Genomic DNA, 25452 nt, shown 5'->3' on the forward strand with positions numbered 1-25452 from the left:
TTAAGATTATAATATTTTGAGGATATATTGTGAAGAGTTATAAAAGCATGTTAATAATTTTGAAAATTTTAATTTAGATGAAATTTTATAACTCGGTTAAATACGTTTACAAGTGTATGTGTTCTAGTAATGCCTCATACCCTATTCCGGTGTGGATACGGGTAAGGAGTGTTACATAAGTAAAAAAGGGTTGGTGGCGACTCCCATTTTCGTTTTTAAATAAAAATTCGATTTCAAAAAAAGGTTTCGACAGTGATCATTCTATGAGTTGATATTTTATATGATTTGTCTATTGTTTGGTTGGTTTCTTTATGATTGAACTCACATTGAGTTTCTTAAGCTCACTTCCCTTCTTATTTCCATTCTTACAGATAACCCACTAGGTTAGGATGCAGACTTGGCATACGGAGGGCTCGACTTGGATTGACCTTTTTACTACAAAAGTAGTTTAGATTTACTATTTGAAATTTCTGTTAATTTGGGAACTGTATCACTTAATTTGAATTGTGGCATGAGACTTCTATTTTGGGTTTATTTAGCATGCATGGTATTTAATTAGAATTTAGGATAATAAAACCTCGACATAGAATTAAATATGCATAAAATAATTCTGATATTTCTTAATTAATATTAAGTTGAATATGTAACAGTCCGATTTTCAGTAGTGAAGGAACAGTGGTTTTGGGACCATAAGTTTTTATTGTGTCAGATCGTAATTTTTATTTTTAGAATATTTATAGAGTTATTAAAGTCATATTAAAATTTGGTTTGAAAATATTAACATTTAGATAGTTAATTAAAAAAGGACTAAATTGTAGAAGGTGTAAAATATAGTAATTATAGTAATTAAGTGATCAAATGGTTTAAATAATAAATAAGGGAGGAATCAAGTAATAATTATGCCTTAATAAGTATAGTGGGACGGAAAAATAATTGAAAATGATAAATTAATATGATTTTAATGGTAAAATTGTAATTAAGTTAAAATTAAAATAAAACAAATAGAATTAATTAGTGTTCTTCTTCATTTTTTTTCTTCTTGTTAAATGAATTTCCATGGTTTCCTAAGCTAGGAAGATCTCCCAATCTAATCTCCTTGCATGTGAGTGATTCTCTTACCCATTTCTTGTAATTTTTATGTGTTTGAGATCGTTGCAACTAGGTCCAGCTAGCCCGTACCTTCATTTTTAATTCTGTTAAAAATTTTGGAAGCTTCCATTGATGAATATTGAATTTTTTTTTATGAATACCATGTATTTGGAGCTTTGATTATGTTGTTTGATGAGTTTGTAAAGTGATTTTTATTAGATTTTGATTTTAGGATTAAATTGTGAAAATATCAAATTATTAGGGTTTAATAGTGAATTATATGTTTTTTAAGGGCTGATTGAGGACCTAGTAAATTTGAATAAAATATTGATTTGAGAAAAATGGTTAATTTGATGAATTTAAGGTTAAGGGATTAAATTGTAAAAATTGTAAAAGTTTGGGGTAAATGTGTAATTTTGAAAAATAAAAGGGTATTAATTATAAAATGGTTTGGAAATGAAATATATGTTGATAAATAAAGAATTTTACATTTTAGATCAAAATCTCGTAGGTACTCATAGAAAAGGAAAATTGCGGAATAGCCTCTGAACTTCTGTAACTCCTACAACTTGGTCTAAGTAAGTTTGTAAGGTTTAGAATTTAATATAAAAATAATTTAATAAGTAGTCTAACATGTTACACTTTATATAATCAATCTTAATGTTGATGATGAATGGTAAATTGAGGTTTAATATCGAACTTGATCTTCGGCTTGATTTGAACGCGGGATAGAGTACAGTTGGGATTTGGTGTGATAGGGTGGTTTGGAGTGGAGGCGGTATTGGAGGGATATATATATTACCCAAGCAAATTGAGGTTCAGCATTTGTTGTGAACTCTCATGTTATACTTTCTTTTTGGTGTGATGGTTGGTTTTGCTCTTATAAACATTAGTGTGATGGTCGATTTAGCTCTTATGAGCATTGGTATGATGGTTGGATTAGCTCTTATGAGCATTGATGTGATGGATGGATTGGCTCAAGTGAGCATCTGGTGTGTTGGGTTGGACTGATGATGTACTTCTATCCGTAAGCCATTTGAAAATCTCGGTAAGTTAACTTGTTGAGTAATTCTGATGAATTTTTCATATATACTTGAATTTTGAATTGATAAGTTATGAATTACCAATTGAGATTGTGGATGACAGGAAAATTTCATGGTTGTTGTATTACTTTTTGATTTGTTATATTCTTTTCGGTAAGATTTATCGATTTAATACGTCGAACTTACTAAGCTTCATTGAGCTTATTTATGTTAAACTTTGTTCTTGTAGTTACTCAGAAGGTTGGACAATCAGATCAGCACTCAAGTCACACTATCCAGCTTAATTCGGTAGCTTTTGAAACCTTTATTTCAGATTATATGGCATGTAATAGGTTGAATGATGATAATAATGTTTTGGTTATGTAAATAGTTAAATATGAATTTGGTTGCACAAATTGCTTTGGTTGATTTTCTTTTGATACTTTTGGTATTTTATCAATATGTGTTAGTATGTCCATTTGATACTTGTTGGAATGGATAAAATTGTATGTGATGAATTGGTTGTTAAGTAGCTAAGATATGATATGTTTGAATTGGTAATTATAGATGAAATATTGAATGAATTAATAGGTTGAATTGATGTTATGTTTTGTTATAAATATATATATACTTATGGTACTAATGAGGGTACATTGGTTAGGCACTGAATTAGATTGATTTTGATATGTTTTTGGCTTGATTTAAGTCAATTTGGATAGGTATTTTGATTGGTAAATGGTTTGCTTAGGTTCCAAGTAAGTTTGAAATGGTAAACTTGTTGATTAAGGAACATTTTAGGTCCACACGGCCTGAGACACGGGCGTGTGTCTCAATCGTGTGTGACACATGGCCATGCGACACGAACGTGTGTCTCCTGTAGGTTCAAGGCATGCAAGTCAAGCTGCTACATGACCTAGCACACGGCCTGGCACACAGGCATGTGGCTTGGTCATGTGACCCAAGTCAGTGAGTTACATGGGCTTGGACACAAGTTAGGACACAGCCGTCTGTCCCTATTTCAAATGTCCACACGGCTTCAGACATGGGCGTGTGTCTCAGCCGTGTGAGTCACACGGTCTGGCCACATGGCTGTGTGACCCCTGCAATCCAAATTTTTTAATTTTTTCCTAAAAATTTCCAAATGTTTTCGATTTAGTCCCGGATTATTTCTATAGTATTTTTAGGGCCTTGAGGGCTTGATTAAGGGACATTGTAAATGTATTTGAATAAAATTTGATTATGTTGTATTAATGTATGATTTGAATGGTTTACTATTCTATTTGTCCGGTAATGCTCTGTAACCCAGTTCTGGCGACAGATACGAGTTAGGGGTGTTACAGAATATCACTTTTCCGCTGCTAAATTAAAAATAAAATTTGGAAGAATAAATAAATTGAACAACTAAGTTTTTAAAAGTAGTCACTGTTACAAGGAAAAAGTTTTACTTAATCGGTTTTTGTTAACTCATGAGTTTTTCTAAAAATAAACTAAGTTTTCTTGTAAAATAAACAATAGTTTCAAAATAACTATTTATAGACTCCGATAGTTTACTAGGTCATTTCGGTGGTCGATGTAATCTCCCAAATTTGGATATAAGGTCTAGGTCGGGTTTGGGAGGTTACAATGATGTATGAGACTAGAATGAATGTGAATATGTATATGATCATATGTTTTAAGATGTTTAAATGTGTCAAGGATGTAGTTTGGCATTTGAATCAATGCCTAAAATGAGATGTGTTGAGTTTTTAGGTCACTTTGACCATTTGGTATTGATGTTTGGCAGGTTTGTAAAGAAAGATGCAAATTTGGAGGAAATTGTCTTCATAGTCACGACATTCTCCTATTGGTGTCACGACACTAAACCCCCTGTCTTCCAAGTCACGACATTCCCCATAATGAAGTTGAGACACCAAGCTATTGTTTTCATAGTTGGGACTCACTCTGGTTTGATGTCGCGACACTATGTTGTTGCCCTCAATGTAGCGACATCCATCATTTGATGTCACAACAAAACTTCGATTTTAACTGTTCTTACATTTTAGTCCCTCATTTATTATTGGTGTTTCATAAGAGCTTTCGTAAGCTCGCTTATAACTCAGATTTGATTAAATAATGTGTTTTAATTATGTTTTAATACTTAATTGCTTATATGACTTATCTATTAGGTTTAAAATAAAATCATAGTTGCTTTGGCAATGAATGTGGCATCTTACATCTCAGATCTAGCAATTGGGTTGGGTGTGGAGTGTTATAGGTTGTACTGTCAAATACTGACCAAAAACCAACCACGGTCCTACGATCAACGCTTTCGTGTAATCTCTCTGTAACACCCCTTACCCGTATTCGACACCGGAATAGGGTACGAAGCATTACTAGAATACATACACTTGTAACGTATTAAATCGAGTTACAAAATTTCATTCGAATTAAGGTTTTCGAAATTGTTAACATTCTTTTATAAATCTTCACATTATAACTCAAAATATTATAATTATAACAAATAGGGCCTACGAGACCCAATACTTACTCATGTAATTCAATGCTTCTTTTCCATTTCGTTTAATTCATAATTTATCATGTTCACAATTCAAATAAATTTCTCAACCCAATATACATTTCAGTACCACAATAATTCTTTTAATTCAAAACACATCACTAGAAACTTCCATTTAATTCACGTACAATTCAATATCATTAAGTTCAATACTAATACATATTCACTATTTAACTCAACGTTTATCGATTTTACCATTTATTAACACATTTATAAAATTCTTAGTAGTGCAAAGCAAACATCACTTAAGCTTAAATAACAACATCGAATCAACTCATCATCCTCATTCCTCATTTTACTCTTCAAGTGTAAATTTAGTATTTCATTTTCTTTCCACATCCATTTCCTACAAATATCACACAAAACAATAACATATCAAATATAATTCACAATTTGTATTACCAACATGAGTTACCCCATATACCATTCATGGCCTTACTTCACACCAAATCATATATCAAATATACCATACATACATACTATGAAATTTTATTTTCTCACATGATCCATAACTAATAATGCACAATTATAAACATCATTTCTTTTCAATCGTTTGTGATTATAAACGAGCATATGGCCAATTATACACAAATCATTCATATGTTATTCCAATTTTCCTCCTCCTCCTCTCCATTCCACATCCTTAATGTGTATAACACACTTAAACAACATTAACTACAATTTCACTATTCACTCACATGTATATTCAAAGCTATCTATTCGAGTCAGAGTCACTAAATTATTTTTATCTGGAGCTAGAAAGCTCAAAATTAAGATCTGTAAATTTTCCCTGAAACTAGACTCACATATCTTCTTACCATAAAATTTTCAGAATTTTTGGTTTGGCCAAATAGTACATTTTATTCTTTAAGCTTCCCCTGTTTTACTATTTAATAGCTCTGACCCCTCTTCACTAAAATTTAATTATCTCTTTGTACAGAATTCAAATGATGCTCCTGTTTGTTTCTATTGAAAATAGACTCATTGATAAATTCAACCGTGTAAATTTCAAACCATAACTATTTTTGTACAATTTTTAGTGATTTTCCAAAGTCAGAATAGGGAATTTCAAAATCATTCTGACCCAGTCTCACTAAAATTCTAATATCTCAAAATATATAACTTCTTTGGCCATTCTTTCTATTTTATGTGAAAGTAGACTCATTAATATTTAATTTCATGTCTTATTCAACCACTAACTCAATTTCTAGAATTTTTGGTGATTTTTCAAACTAACATCACTGTCACTGTCCAAATCTATTCTATTCCAACATCCCTCATTCACATAGCACTATAACCATTTATTTTATAACACAATACAAGACTTCATCACTTCAGTCACTCTTTCGCAACTTATCACGTTCCAATCACATACTCATATCTCACTGAACATGTCGGTATAACAACAAATATTTGGGGTTTTTCACATAGTACTACCCATGTTACTTTTATCATTCAATACACGTAGTAGCCTCCACATAGTACTACATGCGTGATCAAGTTTTACGGTTCACGTAGTAGCCTTCACATAGTACTACACACGTGATCAAGTTTTTACGGTTCACGTAGTAGCCTTCACATAGTACTACACACGTGATCAAGTTTTTACGGTTCACGTAGTAGCCTTCACATAGTACTACACACGTGACCAAAACTTTTCGATACACATAGTAGCCTTCACTTAGTACTACACATGTGACCATTATTTATCGATACACGTAGTAGCCTTCACACAGTACTACACACGTTTTCATCGATACCTTATTCAAATCTTTACCATTTCGACAGTTCCACAAAGACTCTTACTTTCCAATAATTTACAATTTCTCCATATCACATCATAATATCAACTTTCCACTCCACTCCATAACCAAATTAATAATTCGATTTAAATCACTTCAACCATTACTTGCAGTTGGTATATTCATAAACCAAGCTGATTTTAAACAAATCAACTATCAATTTCAAATTTCTAACTTTAATATAACTATTTCATATCCAAACCTTTCGCATATATTGTCACGAAATATAACAAAAATAATTATAATAATTTATTAATTACATACAACTTACTTTGGTGCAACAATATAGAAATTTAGCAATTTAGTCTTTAATCTTTTCTTTTATCCAATCAAGGTCGATTCCACTTCTTTCTTGAACTATAATAACACATTTGAATTACTTAACATGCACATTCATCAAAACAATCCTTAACTCAAACTTTGGCAAAATTATAATTTTGCCCCTAAACTTTTGCATATTTACACTTTTGCCCCAAAACTCGGAAATTAAACTTCATCTCTTATTCTTATGTTTTATTACATACTGAACATTTTTACCTTCTATGGCAATGTCAAATTCCCACTCTAACACTTATTTATGAACATTAGGTATTTTTACCGATTATGTCGTTTTACTCGTTTTCACTTAAAATCGCTTAGCAAAAGTTATTTAACATAATTTCTAGTTTTATATTCTACCATAAAACATCAAAATAAACACATTTCACCTATGGGTATTTTTCCAAATATAAACCCTAGGTTAAATTATTGCTAGAATAAGCAAAATCAACTTACCGGGACTCTAAAAACATAAAGAACATTAAAAACGGGGCTTAGAATCACTTACTGTGGAGCTTGGAAGCTTAAAAATCCTAAAAATGGCTTCCCCCCTTGATGATTTCGTCCAAATGAAGAAGATGAGCACAATTTGTCATCTTTTTCCCTTTTAATTCATTTTAATTACTAGATTACCAAATTGCCCCTAACTTAAAATTTTCCTATTTCACTTATCTTATACCCACTTTTGTATACCAACTTAACCAATGGTCTAATTACCATATAAGGACCTCCAATTTAAAGTTTCATAACAATTGAACACCTCTAACATATAGAACTCAACTTTTATACTTTTTACAATTTAGTCCTTTTGACTAAATTGAGTGCCCAAACGTCGAAATTTTCGAACGAAATTTTCACAAAATCATTCCGTGAAATCGTAGACCATAAAAATATAAGAAAAATAAATTTTTCCTTGTCGAATTTGTGGTCCCGAAACCATTGTTCCGACTAGGCCAAAATCGGGCTGTTACACTCTCTCACCTTGAAACTTAACTAAGTAGAACTCATTCTCTAAATCCATTAACTGGATTGTCATCTCTAGCTTCCACAATGAATGGATTTTATTGAATAAAGCATTGAAACCCATTCTCTGCCCAGTAACTTAATGATCATTGATCGAGCCATACTTTTCTCAATCAAACCACGGGCCTTATCATAGAAATGAACCGAATGAACGCCACCAACAACCTCTGTGATCGTATCACCCTCCTTCAGTTCAAAATCATCATTCACACTGCTACCAAAACCCTTCATTGAAGCACCTTAAAGGGAACCATTAAATAAGACTCTCTTACCATTAAACCCTTTCAAAGCAATAGCCTCACCATTTCCTCCAACCTTCCTTCATCTGATGACTCCTCTTCACGCAGACGAACCTTTCTGGTGACCCAACCCCCACCTTTATCGTTAACCTGAGATGCATGAGACTCTATAGTTAGCATGAATCATTAAAGTCACCCTTTTCGTGTGTTTTTTTAAATTGAACCTCCATGATCGTATCATCCGCCTTCAATTAAAAAAAGTCCTTTTTTATCACATCACTAGAAATGTGGTATTTTTTTATTTTAAAATGTCAAATTTTAACAAAGTTAACAACTGAATCTAAATTTTAAAATCTAAAAAATAGTAAGAGACAAAATTCTAAATAAACGAAAAGTAAAGGGACTTGAAGCACATTTTGCCCATTAATCTTACCGCTTGTTTTTCGTTTTTATCTCCTTCCAAATGCATCCTTGATATCCAATGTTCTTGGCCAACGGTTGAAAGTATCCGTAGAATGTATCGCTGAAGGAATGAATCGAACGATTGCAACGTCAACTCCTTCAGCTTGCTTCTCTACTGTTATCAATGGCTCCTCGTTGCGACTCAAATTGAACCCTAAAGCCATGGTTATTACCATGAAAGACCGAAGCAAGAACCGGAAGCCGCTGCAGAAAGGCAGGAACCTTAGCATCGAAGCGATTCAAGCGGTGCAGTCGTTGAAGCGAGCCAACCGCAACGTTTCCAACACTTCGCTCTCGGAATTGGAGCGCGTCTTCGACTCCAAGTTCCGGCGATTATTGAAGTTCGATATGGTGGCCGTTCTCCGGGAACTCCTCCGTCAAAACGAATGCCTTTTGGCTCTCAAGGTTTCCCCTCTCTTTCCTCCTCTTTCTTAATTCCTCGAGAGATATGAAAATTGAAGCGAAATTTTTGCATTAATTCATTTTAATTTCTGAAATTCATGTTTGAAGTACCAATTTTTATTTTAATTGAACATGAAAGAGCAAAAATCAATCATTAACTTAATTAGGGTTCGCGTTTGTGTTCATATGAAATTGATACTTGGTTCAATATTTGATTGTAAGCTAGGTGTTCGACGATATTCGAAAGGACGTATGGTACAAGCCTCGGTTGTTGTTATATACTGATATGATTTCCGTGCTTGCCAGCAATGGATTGTTTAAAGAGGTTGAGCTTATTTACTCGTATCTAAAAACAGAAAACTCTTTAGATCCTGATATCGTGGGTTTCAATGCTCTATTGAATGCTTTGATTAGTTTTAAGCTCACTCACCTTGTGATGGATTGCTATGGCTTGATGAAAGCTGTGGATTGTGAACCCGATAGATCATCCTTCAGAATCCTCATAAATGGTTTGGAATCAATAGGGGAAACTGGGTTATCTGGGCTTTTAAGACAAGATGCTCAGAAAATCTATGGTGAATCTTTGGAGTTCTTGGAGGAGGAAGAAGAGGTCTCAGCTATTGTAACTAGTCGATTTGGTCGGATAATTGATTGATTATGTGTTTGCAAGGTGATAGTTCGGTCATTGTTTTCGCCAGAGTTCATATTCACTGCATTATTAGACTATAATAGCATTCATTTTGGGTTGTTTTAGATTGTAACACAGGCAGGATTTTGGTAGACTATAATAGAATCTTTCTTTTTTGTTGCTTTTTTTTTGCTTTGTGCCATTAGAGCGTAGAGGGAATTTGTGCCTTTGGGTGGCAATTCTTTCCTTGCTTAATTCCATATTTTTGCAGCGAAATAGCTTTTACTTCTAATGTGGAGCAAAATATTTGTTGCCGAGTATTCAAAATAGCTACTCTGTCTCGAGGTTGCAGTCTGATTATTTTAAGGTTATGGTAGCATTCTTATCATGATACAGTATACATTCAATGTTTGGTGCTTTGTGACTCAAGTCCCATGCCATATAAATTTCTTATATTTGGATGAAGGTCAGTGTCAAGATTTGGTGATACCAAAATTTATAAAAGACTAACATCAAATCTAAATCTAAACCCTAAAAATTAATGAGGGAAAAAGGGCTAAACAAGGCTTATATGCCTTTTTATTATTATTAGGATTTTAGGCCGTTTTTAATTTTATTTAGAAAAATAAATCGTTTTTGAAGAGAGTGTAAAAATTTGCTTTGCTTTTATTGTTGATGCTTTTCTATTTAAAAACATAATTCTATAGAGTATTTCGCTATAGGGTATTAAGTAAGACTCTCAATATGTGAAATTAGCATTTATTTAACAAATATTTAAATTATTTAATTGAGGTTCAGTTGACATCATTATTATTATAAGGATGACATAATTTGGGTTCTATTGTTTTTTTTTTCTTCTGATTTAAGAGTTGAAAAGAGTTGAAAAGAGATTATGAATTAAAAATAAGAGTTAATTGCACTAAACATCTCTAAACTATGACTTTCATTTTAAATTAGTCAAATTTTATAATGTTCTAATTATATCCTTAAATATCGATGTTATATTAATCAAGTCTTTTTTTTAATTAAAATTGTTAATTTAATTGTTAAATGATATGTCAATTCTAATATAGGTAAAATGAAAATGAAAATTTTAAATATATAGGATGTTGTAGCATAAATTTTAAAAGTAAAAATTAAAAATAAATTATAAGTGAATGAAAAGCTTCGAAAATTTTAAAATTAAGATTTTTTGAAACATCCATTTGTACTATATTCATTTTCTTAAAATGTTCATTTTAAATCATGTCACATAAGATCTTATGTATCATTAAATTCATGATTTTAGTAATGAAAAGACTCAATTAATATAATCTCAATCGTGTAAAGATGTAATTAGAATGATCTGAAGTTTATAAACTAATTTAAAATGAGAATCATAGTTTAAAGATGTTTCATGCAATTAACTCTATTTGTATAAGAAATACTTAAATTTTAAATATTATTTTTTAAAAACTACTTTTAAAACTTTATGCATACTTCAACAACCAAGAAATTTACAAACGAGGGCCCAGCAGTAGCCATCCAGGCACAATCACCGTCATCGTCGAAGACAATGCCAAGTGTGAGCAGCCGAGAACCCACCTAGTCTGTTTTTTTCTTTAGAAGTTCACCTTGTCGGTTCAATGTAGCATCATGGAGTCAAATTATCTCGGGTGCACCGAAATTAAAGCCTTCTTTCCACTCCCTCACAATCTATCCCTTATTCTTTTCTTTTTCGTATTTCTTAATCTTTATATCATTGTTTCAAAAAACAAGATCTCGAAAGAAGAAAAAAAAACCCAAGCTTGGGATTACATTAAATATATAACAAAAATTTGATCCTTACGGACATATTATTCCACGTTTTCTAGCCCTCATACTATAATATCCTTCAATGGAACAAAACAGCTAACAGGGGTATTGTTCTTGTTATTGTTCCCTTTGTCACGAATGATAATGGCACCGTTATACCCATTGCAGCTGTTGGAGTTTAGCTTGTTGAAATGGTACATGTTGTACGTTGTTTGTTCCAATGTTCCTTCCCTGTATACAAACACACCATCATCTTCCTCCATGCATCGCCATTTCCGGCTCCGGTCATTGCTCCGGTGAAGCGGCATACCCCTGAATTTAAAAAACAAACAAACAGGGGAACCAAATATTAAACTATTAATTTCACAGATAGTCATGGAGCTCGATAAACTGTATTTGATTTAAGTATCCAGGATTCAGTATGAATTTGTCTGTTAAGATGCTTCAATAAATAAATAAATAAAAGCCTGTTAAACTTGTTTATTTTATATTTTGCAAGGGTCACACATGCACTCACTGCCTACCTCTATATGAATAAATTAAACATTAAGATAAAGATGAACCTTGCATTTTTTTTAATTTTTATTGAACAAGATACTTTCTCACGAAGAAACCCAGATTTTTAATATCTAAGTTGAATATTATTAAAAATTTTGATCAAAAAAGGAAAAAAAGGTGAAATATTCTTAAAATGCAAGTTAGGGAGATGTCATATATGGTAATCTAAGATTAATTCCAAAAGATATCAAATCTCAGTTTCTTTCTTCTTTTATTCCATTACTACGAAGGGACCAACTTTACATTCCTGCTACAATAGAATTCTAATCTTGCATATAATTGTCAAATTTACATCAATAAAAGTACCCAAGTAATCTCATTTTACAGTAAAAGGAATTGCTTGTTTGGTTGAACAGAAAAAATGAAGGGAAAAATAATGAGTACCGAATGTGGAAGAGTTCAGAAATGTCGCACATCTCGAGATAAAAGTTAACGGCGTCGAGGAAGGCGCGGTAGGTGTAAATGTGGAGCCCATCGATCCTTGGGTACGGTAACTTTGGTCTAGGCGGCTCCACCGTAGACGGTTCACAACTACCACTCAAACAAGAGGAGGACTTGGAGCGTCCAGGTGAGGCCATGTAAACGTATTCTTTCCAGGCGAGGGTAGAACAAGTTGGTTGGACAGGAGGGAGGGCGACGAAGCCCATGGTAGCCATGATATGGTCGAGCTCATCGTGGGTCATGAGAGGTTTGAAGGTTTTGGTGTACCAAAGGGCTAGCTTTCTCATGCTGAGTCTCATGCAATCTTCCATTGAGCTTTGAAAAAACCAGGGTTTTAATTTGTGTGTGAATGGTGGGAAAGATTTCGATTTTATAAAGGAGAAGTGGGGGAAATTAGGAGGCGGAAAGGTTGAAAGGAAAGGGGTTTCTTTTGTTTTACACCTGACTTTCTGTCATTAGTCATCTATCATCATTTCTGGGACTTTCTCTCATCACAACACTTATATTTAAGATTGATCCAAGAAAAGAAAGTAAATAAAGTATTATTACATCAAAATTTTAGCAAAATCTGATTCAATTTAAAATTTTTGATAAAAAAATCTAATTTTAAATTAAATAGTTCGAGTTAATTGAGTTATTCAAATCAACTTGAATAAAAAAAATTAAATTTTTCGGTTTAACTCAAATATGAATTACACAATTCGAGTTATCTAAAAATTCAAATAAGAAAAAACAAAACTACACCGTTTTGATAAATGTTTACCTTTCTTAAAATTAAAAGTCAAAACCGTTAAGTTAAAAGGTAAAATTACGTCATTTTGATAAATGTTTACTCATCAACCTTACTTATATAGTTAAATAATCCGTCTATGTAAACGTAACATTGAGTATAATCAATTGGGTTCGTTAACTCAACTCGAAATTTTTTTATTCGAATTGACTCGATTCAAAAAAAAATTAAGTTTGGATGCTAAAATAGGATTCATCAACTCGAATAAGTTAAAATTTTTTGACTCGGCTCGATTGAATGTTCACCCCTACTTTTTGTAAAGGTTTACATTTATAAATTAATTCTTTTATTTTAATTTCAAATTTTAATCCTTTTATTTTTTTGTTTAATAATTAAAGTTTGATTAATAATACGGTTCAAGGACTTACATTAAATTAAATTGAGATAAATCTCAAAACTATACATGAACTATTGTTTAATGTGCAATCGCATATATAAATTTTGATTTTGTGCAATTTAATACATGAAATTTTGATTTGATCCAATTATTGTAAATTATTAACAAAATTATTGATATAACATCATTTTATGTTTATATATTGCATGCATAAATAATTATATTTATCTAATATAAAAATAAGTTGATGTATTTATTTCTTTAAATATGTATGATTAAATCAAAATTAAGTTTCAAGTACACATTTGAACCATAATTAGAGTTTCACGTGTATAATTGCACCAAATTAAAGTTCATGTATACAATTACACATTAAATCAAAGTTCATGTATAATTTTTAGATTTGTCCCAATTAAATTATATAAAAATTTTAAAATAAAATAGAAACTATTCACTTGACTAATGTTATGTAAAAAAGTTAATAAGAAAATAAAAATGTTGTACATGAAAGTATAAGATTCTTAGTATGAATGATACCTTACCTCCCAATACCCATGGTATACGTGGTGATCAAATCAGTTAAATTATTGATTCACTAATCCAATTAATTTATTTAATCATAAAAAGTCTAATTTAATTAGTTGTTTACCTTGTTCAATAAATTCGTACTAATTCTCATGACTCTCTTTGGATCGACACTCCACCTGATTTCCTATCTAACTAGTTAAGTCTAATTCAAACAACTATAGTATTCACCTTACAACCCATGTTATGGGTTCGAGTTTAAAGGATTGTTTGCTTAGATGCTAGCATAATTACACCTTTTGATAAAAAGTAGTGTAGTTGGAATCAAATCAGACTAGTCGCTCAAAATAATTAGATTAAGAATCAACAAGTATTGAACCGACCTCTAAGTAAAGTATTTGGAACAAGTAAAAATTTAAAAATAAAAAAAAATCAACAATTAAACTGATTTATTATTATTTTAATAATTTCAAACAAGTTAGATTGAGAACAAAATAAAAAAACTAAAAATTGGGAGAAAATCAACAACTTAGCTGATTTATAATTTCTTATTCATTTTGGTGAATCTTTTCATGTAACACCCCTACCTATATTCCTCGCCAGAATAGGGTACGAGGCATTACCGGAGTTTTCCGAATTAATTTTTCCGTTATTACGAGTTAAATTCTATTTTTTATTGAAACATATTATGATGTTGATTATGTAATGACCTAAATTTAAGGTAATCGGAACAGTGATTTCATAACTACAAATCTGATTTAAAGGGAAATTTATTTTAATATTTTTGCATGAATATTGATATGATAGGAAAATCGTATGAAAATATCGATAGAAAAATTTTACCGATTTAGTGGTTAGTTAGAAAAAAATTTATTGAAGAAATTAGGTAAAAATAAGGTATCGAGATCTTGATCTCATAAAACCGAGTTGAAAATATTTTTATAAGTATTTATGAAATGTTAGTAATGTGGTATTAAAATTTCGTTAGAAATTTTTAATGTTTGGGTGGTCAATTAAATGAAAAGGACTAAATTAGAAAAGATGTAAAAGTGGCTAGGATGATTAAATAGCTTAAGTGTCTAATGAGGAAGGATTTAAAAGGAATTAGACCCAAAATTTATTTGGGCTGGACGACAAGTGCATGAAATCAGCAAGAAAATGGATGATTTAAGGGCAAAATTGGAATATTGCATAATTAACTAAATAAAATTAGGACTAATGTAGAAATATCTAGATTTCTTGTGATTTCTTTTCATTCTCATCAGCCAAAACGCCATAGGAGGGGGTTCTTTAAGCTGGTATTTCATAACTTTTGCACCAAGTGAGTTAATCATTGCATTTTTATTGTAATTTTTGTGTTTTTAAGACTTTTACAACTAGGTTCTACTATTAAATTCATTAGTTTTTTATTTCATGGATGAAATTGAAAGTCACCATGGTTGAGTGCTGTAAGTTTATGATGAAATAGCATGAAATTGAAGCTTTAATTTGTTTATGAGATGATTTTATTAGGTAATTCAATAGAAATTTATTTTTAGGACCTAATTGTAAAAAAGTTGGAATTAAAGTCTAGGGCCGAAATTTTGATTCCCAAATGTTACAAAGTAGTTTGAAGTGATATAATAAAGTGTTAATTGAGAAAAAATCATCTCAATTGAGAGGTTAATTGAGTAGGGATAAATTATCATTTATTAAAGCTTAGGGGGAAAATGATAATAAACATCTTGCACTAAAACAGTTTTGGACAGCAGCAGTAGACTAACTTTGAAAAATCACCAAAAATTGTAAAAATTGAATTAGAGGATGAAAAAAATACGGAATTAAAGATTATTGAGTCTAGTTTCTCATAGAAGAAATGATGTAAGTAATAGAATTGTAAATCATGAGATATAATAAATTTTTTGAGATAAGGTCAGGATAAATTCGGGTTCCCCTGTTCTAACTTTGGAAAATCATCAAAAATTGGAGAAAAAAATGATTAGGGGTTAAAATTTACATGTTTAAATTTTTAACGAGTCTATTTTCAATAAAAAACAAACGAAAACATCATCCAAATTTTGTACTAAGAGATAATTAATTTTTAGCAAAGAAAGGTCGAAGCTGTCAGACAGCACAATAGGGGTAAGTTTGAAGATTTTACTGTACTTATTGGCTGAACCAAAAATTTTGAAAATTTTATGATAGAAATGTATTTGAGTCTAGTTTCAGAAACCCCAAACAATTTTTAATTTGGAATTTTTTAGCTTGAGATATAAATAATTTAATAACTACGACTCAAGTAGACAACTTTGAATGAACTATAAATAATAGTGAAATTATAGAGAATGTTACATATGAACAAGAAATGTATTAAATTGATGATTAAATTTATTTATTTAGATCCAGAAAATTCAAATACGAAGCTAGATCGAGGAAAGGAAAAAGTTCGGGATTAATAGATTTTTAATACGAACAAGTATCGAGGTAAGTTCGTGTAACCTGAATTATATTCTTAAATGTTTGAAATGTATGTTATTGATGTTAATATGATTTAAATGTTCATTATATGAAAATTGATTAAACATTGATATATTTGATAAAAAAGGGAAGAAATTCCTGTTGAATGAAAGGAAAATTCGATAGATCTTTAAAAAGGAATTGACGGTAAAAAAGATCTAGCTCGGACGAGTGATCCTATCCTGATATAGCCCTTCCGAAGAATATGTGTAAAATGGATTCAGCCTGGACTAGATTTTTTTTTACCATTTTACACATATTCTTCGTGAGGGCTATATCAAGATAGGATCACTCGTCCTAGCTAAATCTATTTTATGAAATACTAGCTTAAAGAACCCCTCCTATTGCGTGTTGGCTGATGAGAATGAAGAGAAATCACAAAAAATCTAGATATTTCTACATTAGTCCTAATTTTATTTAGTTAATTATGCAATATTCCAATTTTGCCTTTAAATCATCCATTTTCTTGCTGATTTCATGTCCTTACCGTCCAGCCCAAATAAATTTTGGGTCTAATTACCTTTTAAATACTTCCTCATTAGACACTTAAGCTATTTAATCATCCCAGCCACTTTTACATCTTTTCCAATTTAGTCATTTTCATTTAATTGATTACCCAAACATTAAAATTTTCTAACAAAATTTTAATACCACATTACTAACATTTCATAAATATTTATAAAAATATTTTTGACTCGGTTTTACGAGATCGAGGTCTCGATACCTTGTTTTTACCGAATTTCTTCAATAATTTCTTTTTCTAACTAACCACTAAATTGGTAAAATTTTTCTATCGATATTTTCATACGATTTTCCTATCATATCAATATTCATGAAAAAATATTAAAATAAATTTATCTTTAAATCATATTTGTGATTACGAAATCACTGTTCCGATTACCTTAAATTTAGGCCATTACATTTCATTATCATAAGATTGATGATTAAATCAATTAAATTGAAAAATGATGATTTAATGAGTTTTATAATTGATATATAGTATAATCATAAATATTTTTATCCATTTTAGAGGTGCATTTTTAAATTCTGATTTAGATTGAGTTTAGATGGACGGTATACTCAAATCCTATACTTTCATTTTGTTGTTGTTCCACCGGTCTAATTTTTTAATGTAAACGAACTCAACAGTAAAAAAGATAACGTAACTATTTGTGACTGTTAATAATGTTATGTTTCCACTTTCCAGTCATTTCAGCGTTAACGTTAAACTCAGGCCCGCTACTCCAAGTCAAAGCCGACCGGGAACTCAATCAATGGAAAAACCTTACACTTTCAATCTTCTTCATCTACTCTTCCTCTATTTACTGCTTCCATTCCTCTCAAATTCGATACCACCACCAGCCCAAGCCGACCACTCCGAAATCATATCAAGGTTCCAACAATACCTCCAAATCAACACTTCCCAACCATCCCCAGACTACCAAAAATCTACCCACTTCATTCTATCCCAAGCCGATTCCCTCTCTTTGCAATCCCAAGTCATCGAATTCGTTCAAGGTAAGCCAATTGTGCTCCTTCAATGGCCAGGCTCAGACCCTTCCTTGCCTTCCATCCTCCTTAACTCTCACACTGACGTCGTCCCTTCTGAGTATTCGAAGTGGGTTCATCCTCCTTTTGGAGCTCACATCGACGAACAAGGAAATATCTTTGCTAGAGGCTCTCAGGAAATGAAGTGCGTTGGCATGCAGTACCTGGAAGCTATTCGTAGGTTGAGGTCTTCTGGGTTTTGCCCGAAACGATCTCTTTACCTGTCGTTTGTTCCTGATGAGGAGATTGATGGCCGTGATGGTGCTGAGATGCTTGCTTCCTCTGATGTCTTCAAGAATGTGAATGTCGATATAGTGCTTGATGAAGGTAACAAGATTTTAAGTCATTTAAATTTGTTTATAATTGTTGGATAATTTTGTGTTTTGAGGAACAGGGTTGGCTTCTCCCAATGAGAACTATAGGGTATTCTATGGGGAGAGGGCTCCATGGTGGTTGGTTATAAAGTCAAATGGAGCTCCTGGACATGGGGCGAAGCTTTATGAGAATAGTGCCATGGAGAACCTTTTCAAGAGCATTGAGAGTATTTGGAGGTTCAGGGCTTCTCAGTTTGATTTGGTGAAGGCAGGTTTGAAGGCTGAAGGGGAAGTCATCTCGGTTAATATGGCCTTTCTGAAGGCTGCCACGCCTTCCCCAACAGTAAGTCTCTTGGTTTAACTCACTGTAGTTTGTATTTTACATGTACTGGTATTACTGCTTAGATTATGTCTTTCAATCTGATATTTGCTGTACGGTTCCCTAGCTAAAGTTGTTTTCTGGTTCTAGTTTAGTTCCTGATTTTAATCATAAAAATCACTGAAGAATTTACCTGTATTGCATCTCTCAAAGGATTGTTTAATTGTCTTATGTAGAAGGTGGCTTCACTGGCTTTTTCGAGCTGGATTGGTGCATTGATACCTTTCATCAATTGCCAAGATTAGTAATGAGCTTTCATTTTATTGAAACACTCGTGTCAATGCATATTTGGACATTAGGAAAAAAAATTAAACATACCCGGATTAGATACATATCTGGGTCTGAAACTTACAGCTGAGTCGTAAGACAAGGCAAGTTATGCAGACTCTGCAAAGCCTAAAGACGAGGCATCCTACTAGGCTTAGATGGAATATTGAGGCTGTTTTCATGAGTTTTATTGGAGCATAAGTAACTTCTAACAATTGGAAAATTAATTTGCTTTTTAGAAATTAGATGTGTTATCTGTCAGTTTGCAAAGCTGTAGGCCTGTAGCATAATTGCATTGTTTCATATGGCAAATAATGACGAGTATTGTCTGCTTTTGATAGCTTTGTTGCTATGTCGGAATCGACACACGTATTCTTTTCATTAATATAAACAATTAGTGATATCTTGATTTCAGCCACTAAGTTGCAGATCTTCTTCTTGTTTGCCTGCCAGGGTTTCGTCATGAATTTGCAGCCCTCAGAAGCAGAGGCTAGTTTTGATATTCGAATACCACCGATTGGTAATGTAGAGTCGCTGGAGAAACAGATAGCTGAGGAATGGGCACCTGCTTCGCGGAACATGACATTTGAGGTAGAGACATTGAAACATTTCTCACTTTGAAAGCAAATTGGATATTTGGTAATACTATAAAAGAATGGTTAATATTTTCAGTGAACTATTACTGTCACATTTCATAGAATCTTACAATGGCAAACTTCCATATGTATCAGCTTGAGATCTCATGAATCAACAAGGTAACTAAATGAAGAAAATAAAGGGGTTGGAAAGCTATCCATTTCTAGGAGTTTCGCATAGTTGTTTGTCATTTGCATGCCACAAATTCTATCTCATAAACCTAAGTGGTCTTTTGTTGCTTTTTGAACCGGTTATCTGTTTTGGCAGTTTAAGGCAAAGGGTATACTGCATGATGACCTGGGAAGGCCGCTTGTGACTGCAACCGACAGTTCTAATCCATGGTGGACTCTGTTGGAAGAAGCTATCAAGAAAGCGAATGGAAAAATAGGAAAGCCTGAGATATTTCCTGCCTCGACAGATGCTCAAAATTTTCGGAAACTAGGCCTGCCGGCTATCGGTTTCTCACCTATGGCTAACACTCCTATTTTGCTTCATGACCATAATGAGGTATATCTTGTATGATTACCCTCATATGTCAATAGCAAATTAGGCTGCTAGCAACTATCTGACATGTGATTTGACTGTTTTCTTTTCTACCTTATTATTGCAGTTCCTAAACCAAGCTGAATACTTGAGAGGAATTGAGGTATACGAGTCTATAATCAAAGCTTACACATCATACATCCCGCCTGGAGGACATGGAGATTCACGAGACGAGTTGTAAGGTACCAGCAATGTACATCTTCATACTTAAAGGTATATCCTCAATGATGTATCGATGATGAGGGAAACAGTTTTACCACTTACCTATGCTAAAGAGAACATGGTTCGTCATGCAACTTCTTGGATAATGTGGTATTTGAACATGCCTGATGCGTCATGTCTTCTTCTTGTCATGGCATTTCATTTTCCCAGTTTACTTTGTGGTTGAACAATAGCGTCTGATGTTTTGATAACCATCATCATGTTCTTAAGAATGCTTACATGTTTGAAGCTTTAATGACTATATTCAAGATCAACAATCTTATTCTTTATATTTTAATTTGACATAATTTAATCTCTTTATTTTTATTACCTCAATATTTAATCCAAATAATTAATACAGTTAGCTATTCCGGTTAAAATGTTGAATCCAACTCATCAAGCTAATATCAATTATTTTTTAGGGTTAATATACTATTTAGTACCTATATTTGCCTAGAATGTTCAGTTTGGTACTTGAGTTTTTTTTTCCCCAATTTGGCACCTAATTTTGGTTTCAATACAGTTTGGTATTTGAGTTTTTCTTTGTTCCATACAAATACCTCCTAAGTTTGACTTTAATGCTTAATTTGGTACTTGAGTTTTTTTTGTTCCAATTAAGTACCTATATTTTTTTACTAGAGCACAATGTCAAATATTTATTGGACTGTTGTTTAGTTTGTGTACCAAATTGAACATTGAAATCAAACTTAGGTACCAAATTGTGACAAAAAAAAACTTTGAATATTGAAGTTAAATGTAGGTACTGAATGGTATATTAATAATTATTTTTAGTGGAGAGGGTGTTTCTAAGAAACATACATATAATTATTTAATCAGACTGATTAATAAAATTATAAAAATAAAAAATAAAATTATACAAAATAAAATAAAAACTAAATCTCAAATTTGAGAATAATAAACGGACCAAAACCATAAATTAACCCAAATTTCCATATTCTCTGGCAGCACGACGAGAAGCGACAAGGACGAAAGCAGCGTTTTCGAAGGAATCAATGGTGGGCTGGGATGAAATGAGACCCCAACGTGGGCCTTCTAGTCCACAAACAAAACAAAAGGTTATGAATTGGTTGCTTCCTTGTTCACGCATTTTATTTCCATTTTTATTCTCCAAAAAGAAATTTTCTTTTTCGGCGATTAGCCGATTATCATCATTACTTTGCCTTGATACGGTGAAATACCTTGCTTTCTCTGGGTTGTTCTTATTGGGTTTCTTCTTTCGATTTCATTATTATTTACAAAGAAAAAACGGAAAGCATCCGTTTGAAAATAATGGGTTCAAAGGCCCCTCATTCGATGTTCGATCCACTCTACTGAAAGAGATTGGCAGTGGCTAACAGTTCTCTGGTTCACTACGAAAAGGAGAAAAGGGTCGAGCGGTAGCTTAATAGAGAAGACAAAGATGTCGCTGAGAATAAAAGCGGTGGTCGATAAGTTCGTGGAGGAGCTGAAAGAGGCCTTGGAAGCCGACATGCATGACAGAGAAATGAAGGAAAGAGAGATGCAAAGTTACATCGAGGAACGTGAGCGCGAAGTCGCCGAGCGTGAAGCGGCCTGGAAAGCCGAGCTCTCTCGCCGTGAGGTCTGCTTTTTCCCTTCTCTTTCCCAATTAAAGAAAAATGGGAAATTTTTAGTTGATTGTTTGTCGTTAATTGGTAGAAAAATAGTTTCTTGATTACCTGCGTTACAACTGTTTTTAAACTCTCTTTTTTTCCAAGTTAATGGAAAGTGAGGTTGATAAGCATAGAGATTGAAGACTATGTTTTTATTTATCTTGAATTGGGGGTTCTTAAAAATGGGTGTTTGTTGTTTTTATTTGTTATTCTTAATGAGTGGCTAATTTGCTTAAATTCTTGCCTTTATGTTAGTAAATTTCTGGTATCTTTTGATAATGATGAACATTTAGTTTTCATGGTTTGTAGAAATAGGTTCTTCAGTTTCTGTTGAGAATGCACTTGCTCTTAAATTGTCGCAGTGATGATGAGAACTACATATGAGCACTTAGGACATAATTTTTCTTTCCAATGCTTGGTAGGAGAGATGGAAAAATGGAAAGAAAATTACCTTTTTATTTTCATGCATTGCTCGGTAGAGGTGCAAAAATGGAAGGAAAAAAAATAAAACATAAAAAATGCATAATTTTGAGCTCACATGCACATCTCTCTCATTTTCTCTCCTCACTATTCCAATTTGGAAGGATTGATTTTTATGCGTTAGGCTGTAAAATGATTTCCTCTCTTATTTTCTTCCCCCTCACTTTTCTTCCTTACCTTACACACTCAAAATTCATTTTCTTTCCACTTTTCCTTTCCTTCCTCCCATTCCCTCCACTTTTCCAACCAACCAAGCACACCCTTAATGTCCTTGATTACGGTGATGCTGTTAGACTGCCATGAACCATTTCCTCCTTTGCTATGTTTTTACTATTTTGCTTCAACTCTTTATTTGTCTTGAAGTTTCCATGTCCAACACCCCTGGCCAGCGCATTTTTGGAGAATGATATGAGATATGACCCATTAAAAACCTTCCCAATACATTGAAAAGCTTCAAAATTTCGAATATAAGACACATTCGTAGATGATACTCATTCATAATAAGTGTCATAGTTTGTTTATCAAGACAGGTTGCTGATTAGCTAAATTGCTCATGAAATTATTGATGTTGGTGTTGTTTCTTCTATGTTTAGTCTTTTTGAGTTTAGTAGTCTCTTCATAGGGTTTGACATGCTTTTATCTTTGTTAATACTTGAATCAAAGTGGGAGCTTGTGTATGAATTGACTTTGATTAGTTCATATCCTTGGCATAGTAAAGAGAATTCCAAATCGAAACCCTTGGTGGTTCAGTTATCTGTAGACCTACAGTCACTACTATAAGGTTGTTTCTGATGTGTTCAGTATGCTGATTGAGTTACAGAGAATTCAAATCCGAACTTGTCGGGGTTCAATTATCTGTAGATGTATAGTCTCTGGTGTAAGGGAATTTCCAATATATTTAGCATGCACATGAATGATTTTAAACTATTCTGATTGAGTTGAGCCTAATTGCAGTATAAAAAGTACATAGTTGCATAAGTGTATGCTTCTGTCCTGCTGCAGTTGCTTGACGATTCTTAGTTCTTCGGAACATAATTTTTTATCTTCCAGGCAGAGATTGCCCGACAAGAGGCTAGACTAAAGATGGAAAAAGAAAACCTCGAAAAAGAGAAAAGCGTCCTGATGGGAACAGCATCGAATCAAGATAACCAAGACGGGGCTCTCGAAATCACTGTAAGTGGCGAAAAATACAGATGCCTGAGGTTCGCAAAGGCAAAGAAATAAAGAAGATGAAGAAGCTTTGATGTCTTTTCCTAGATTTGCTGCAGCAAGTTTGCTTTATTTTTTTTTAGAATCTATTCATTCTATATGCATTGATAAATATACTTGTAGGTTTGCTTCCAGACACACATCCTATTGACAGTATCCAGTATATGATTCCATTTCAATGAAGAAAGGCAAAAAAAGAAAGAAAAAAAGAAAAAACAAGGTTGCCATCTTCTTTTACATTTCTTATTTTGATGATTCTTATGATTAGTGTCACAGTCTACAGAAACTTGTCTTGTCTGCATTCACCCGTTGGGACACAGTTTTTGTTCATAGAAAGACATCTCACAGCTTGAAGAGGTGCGTTTCGAATTTCAATATTCAAAGCTCAGTCTTTTGATCTAATTTGTTTTCTAAGTTTATATATTTTTTTCATTTATGTCTATATAAAATTACTAAATGTTTCTATCAAAAAGATTATTAAATTTAATTAACTTTTTAAAAAATTAAAAAAATGATATATTTCTTTTTCTTTTTTTTGACTAAAAGTTGGCTTTCATTTATGTGAACAAGAGCAACAAAACATAATTTAAAGCAAAATTAAAAGCAAACCAACAGCACACCAAAAGACAGAGCAAACAAAACCAAATCAAAAGACAACATGAAGAACGCAACGAAAACAAAAGACCCTCCCGAACATGAAACTGAAATCAGAGAAAAACCAGCCAAACTCTCATGAACTGGAAAAGTCTTCTAGTGAGTGAGAGCCAGAGGAGAAGCATCCCAGAAGCAGAATAAAATTCGGTCAACCTACTTATCTGAAACGAAATTTTCAATAAATTAATCCGGCAGGTTTACCCACCAACGAACAGCAGCGACAGTAGGCTCCACCGATAGCGGCACCTCCTCCACCCAAAACTGATCAAGACTTTGACCAACACCCATGGCAGCAAGATGGTGAGCAACTCTATTACCCTGTCGAAAACAATGTTGAACAATAGTATCAGTGAAACAGTTTCTAAGCCTGTATGTTTCTTCTTTAATGACCCACTGCAATCTCTGATCTGTCATCATGCAAGGAATTGGCTTTCTTAACCACTGCCAAAGAGTTCGCCTCAACAATAACATGCGTGAACTCTAGATCTGCCGTCGAAACAGAGTACTCGAAAAAAAGCAAGAGCCTCTGCAACAAAAGCATTAGGTACATTACTATGCATTTGTATACTTGCTTCCAAAACCAGATTCTCTATATTCCGAACAATAATCCCCGAATAAGATTGCCTAGAGTGAGACAGGAAAGAGGCATCAAAATTTACTTTCACAAAAGGCCCAACCAGAGGCTACCATCGCACCTCCGGAACCCCCACACAAAGCCGTGAACCCTCCCCAGGAAAGGATAACTCCCGAAGGTATAACCGGATGAAAGTCACCACATTCGAAACTGATTGAGGAAGTCCTTCATGATAACTTCTATTACGCCCCATCCACAAAGCCCAAATTGTAAAAAGAATTAAATTAATAGAATCTTCAATGAAATTTGTAACGCTTGCCATACTGTCTTAGCAATCGGACACTCTCGTACAACATGTATCACAGTTTTTGGTTCAGCATAGCATTTAGGACAAAATCTGTTGTTCATTACCTGCCTATTATAAAGATTAGAAAGCGTAGGAACATAATTGTTACAAAATCACCAACATGTGATGCGAATTTTCTACGGAATTTTGGCTTGCCACATATTAGCATAAACACTACTAGTAAGCGAGT

General features: G+C 32.8%; 4 protein-coding genes across 6 annotated transcripts; 3 read left to right on the forward strand and 1 right to left on the reverse strand.

The window, feature by feature from the left end:
* Window positions 1-8503: 8503 nt before the first annotated feature.
* On the forward strand, window positions 8504-9727 carry LOC107908976 (pentatricopeptide repeat-containing protein At1g62350). The gene is made up of 2 exons (XM_016836298.2): window positions 8504-8914; window positions 9138-9727. Exons 1-2 carry the CDS (start codon window positions 8579-8581, stop codon window positions 9564-9566), a joined length of 765 nt encoding a protein of 254 aa, XP_016691787.1. The 5' UTR covers window positions 8504-8578; the 3' UTR covers window positions 9567-9727.
* A 1220-nt stretch (window positions 9728-10947) lies between these two features.
* LOC107908977 (uncharacterized) lies at window positions 10948-12811 on the reverse strand. The gene is made up of 2 exons (XM_016836299.2): window positions 12276-12811; window positions 10948-11645 (listed from the first exon to the last, which is right to left on the reverse strand). Exons 1-2 carry the CDS (start codon window positions 12641-12643, stop codon window positions 11396-11398), a joined length of 618 nt encoding a protein of 205 aa, XP_016691788.1. The 5' UTR covers window positions 12644-12811; the 3' UTR covers window positions 10948-11395.
* Window positions 12812-17639: 4828 nt separating this feature from the next.
* Window positions 17640-21742, forward strand: LOC107908978 (aminoacylase-1). 3 transcript variants are annotated; one of them, XM_016836301.2, is made up of 6 exons: window positions 17685-18355; window positions 18423-18685; window positions 19442-19579; window positions 19892-20131; window positions 20235-20380; window positions 21335-21742. In XM_016836301.2, the coding sequence occupies exons 1-5, from the start codon at window positions 17755-17757 to the stop codon at window positions 20346-20348; spliced, it is 1356 nt and encodes a 451-aa protein (XP_016691790.1). In that variant the 5' UTR covers window positions 17685-17754; the 3' UTR covers window positions 20349-20380; window positions 21335-21742. The 3 variants fall into 3 exon arrangements, with proteins under 3 accessions (XP_016691789.2, XP_016691790.1, XP_040945015.1); XM_041089081.1 differs by having other exon boundaries at window positions 20235-20349; XM_016836300.2 differs by lacking the exon at window positions 21335-21742 and having other exon boundaries at window positions 17640-18355; window positions 20235-20658.
* Window positions 21711-23925, forward strand: LOC107908979 (uncharacterized). The gene is made up of 2 exons (XM_016836302.2): window positions 21711-21968; window positions 23530-23925. The coding sequence occupies exons 1-2, from the start codon at window positions 21789-21791 to the stop codon at window positions 23701-23703; spliced, it is 354 nt and encodes a 117-aa protein (XP_016691791.1). The 5' UTR covers window positions 21711-21788; the 3' UTR covers window positions 23704-23925.
* Window positions 23926-25452: the final 1527 nt, after the last annotated feature.

Source organism: Gossypium hirsutum, chromosome D02, assembly GCF_007990345.1.
Source record: "Gossypium hirsutum isolate 1008001.06 chromosome D02, Gossypium_hirsutum_v2.1, whole genome shotgun sequence".
Classification (NCBI taxonomy): Eukaryota; Viridiplantae; Streptophyta; class Magnoliopsida; order Malvales; family Malvaceae; genus Gossypium; species Gossypium hirsutum.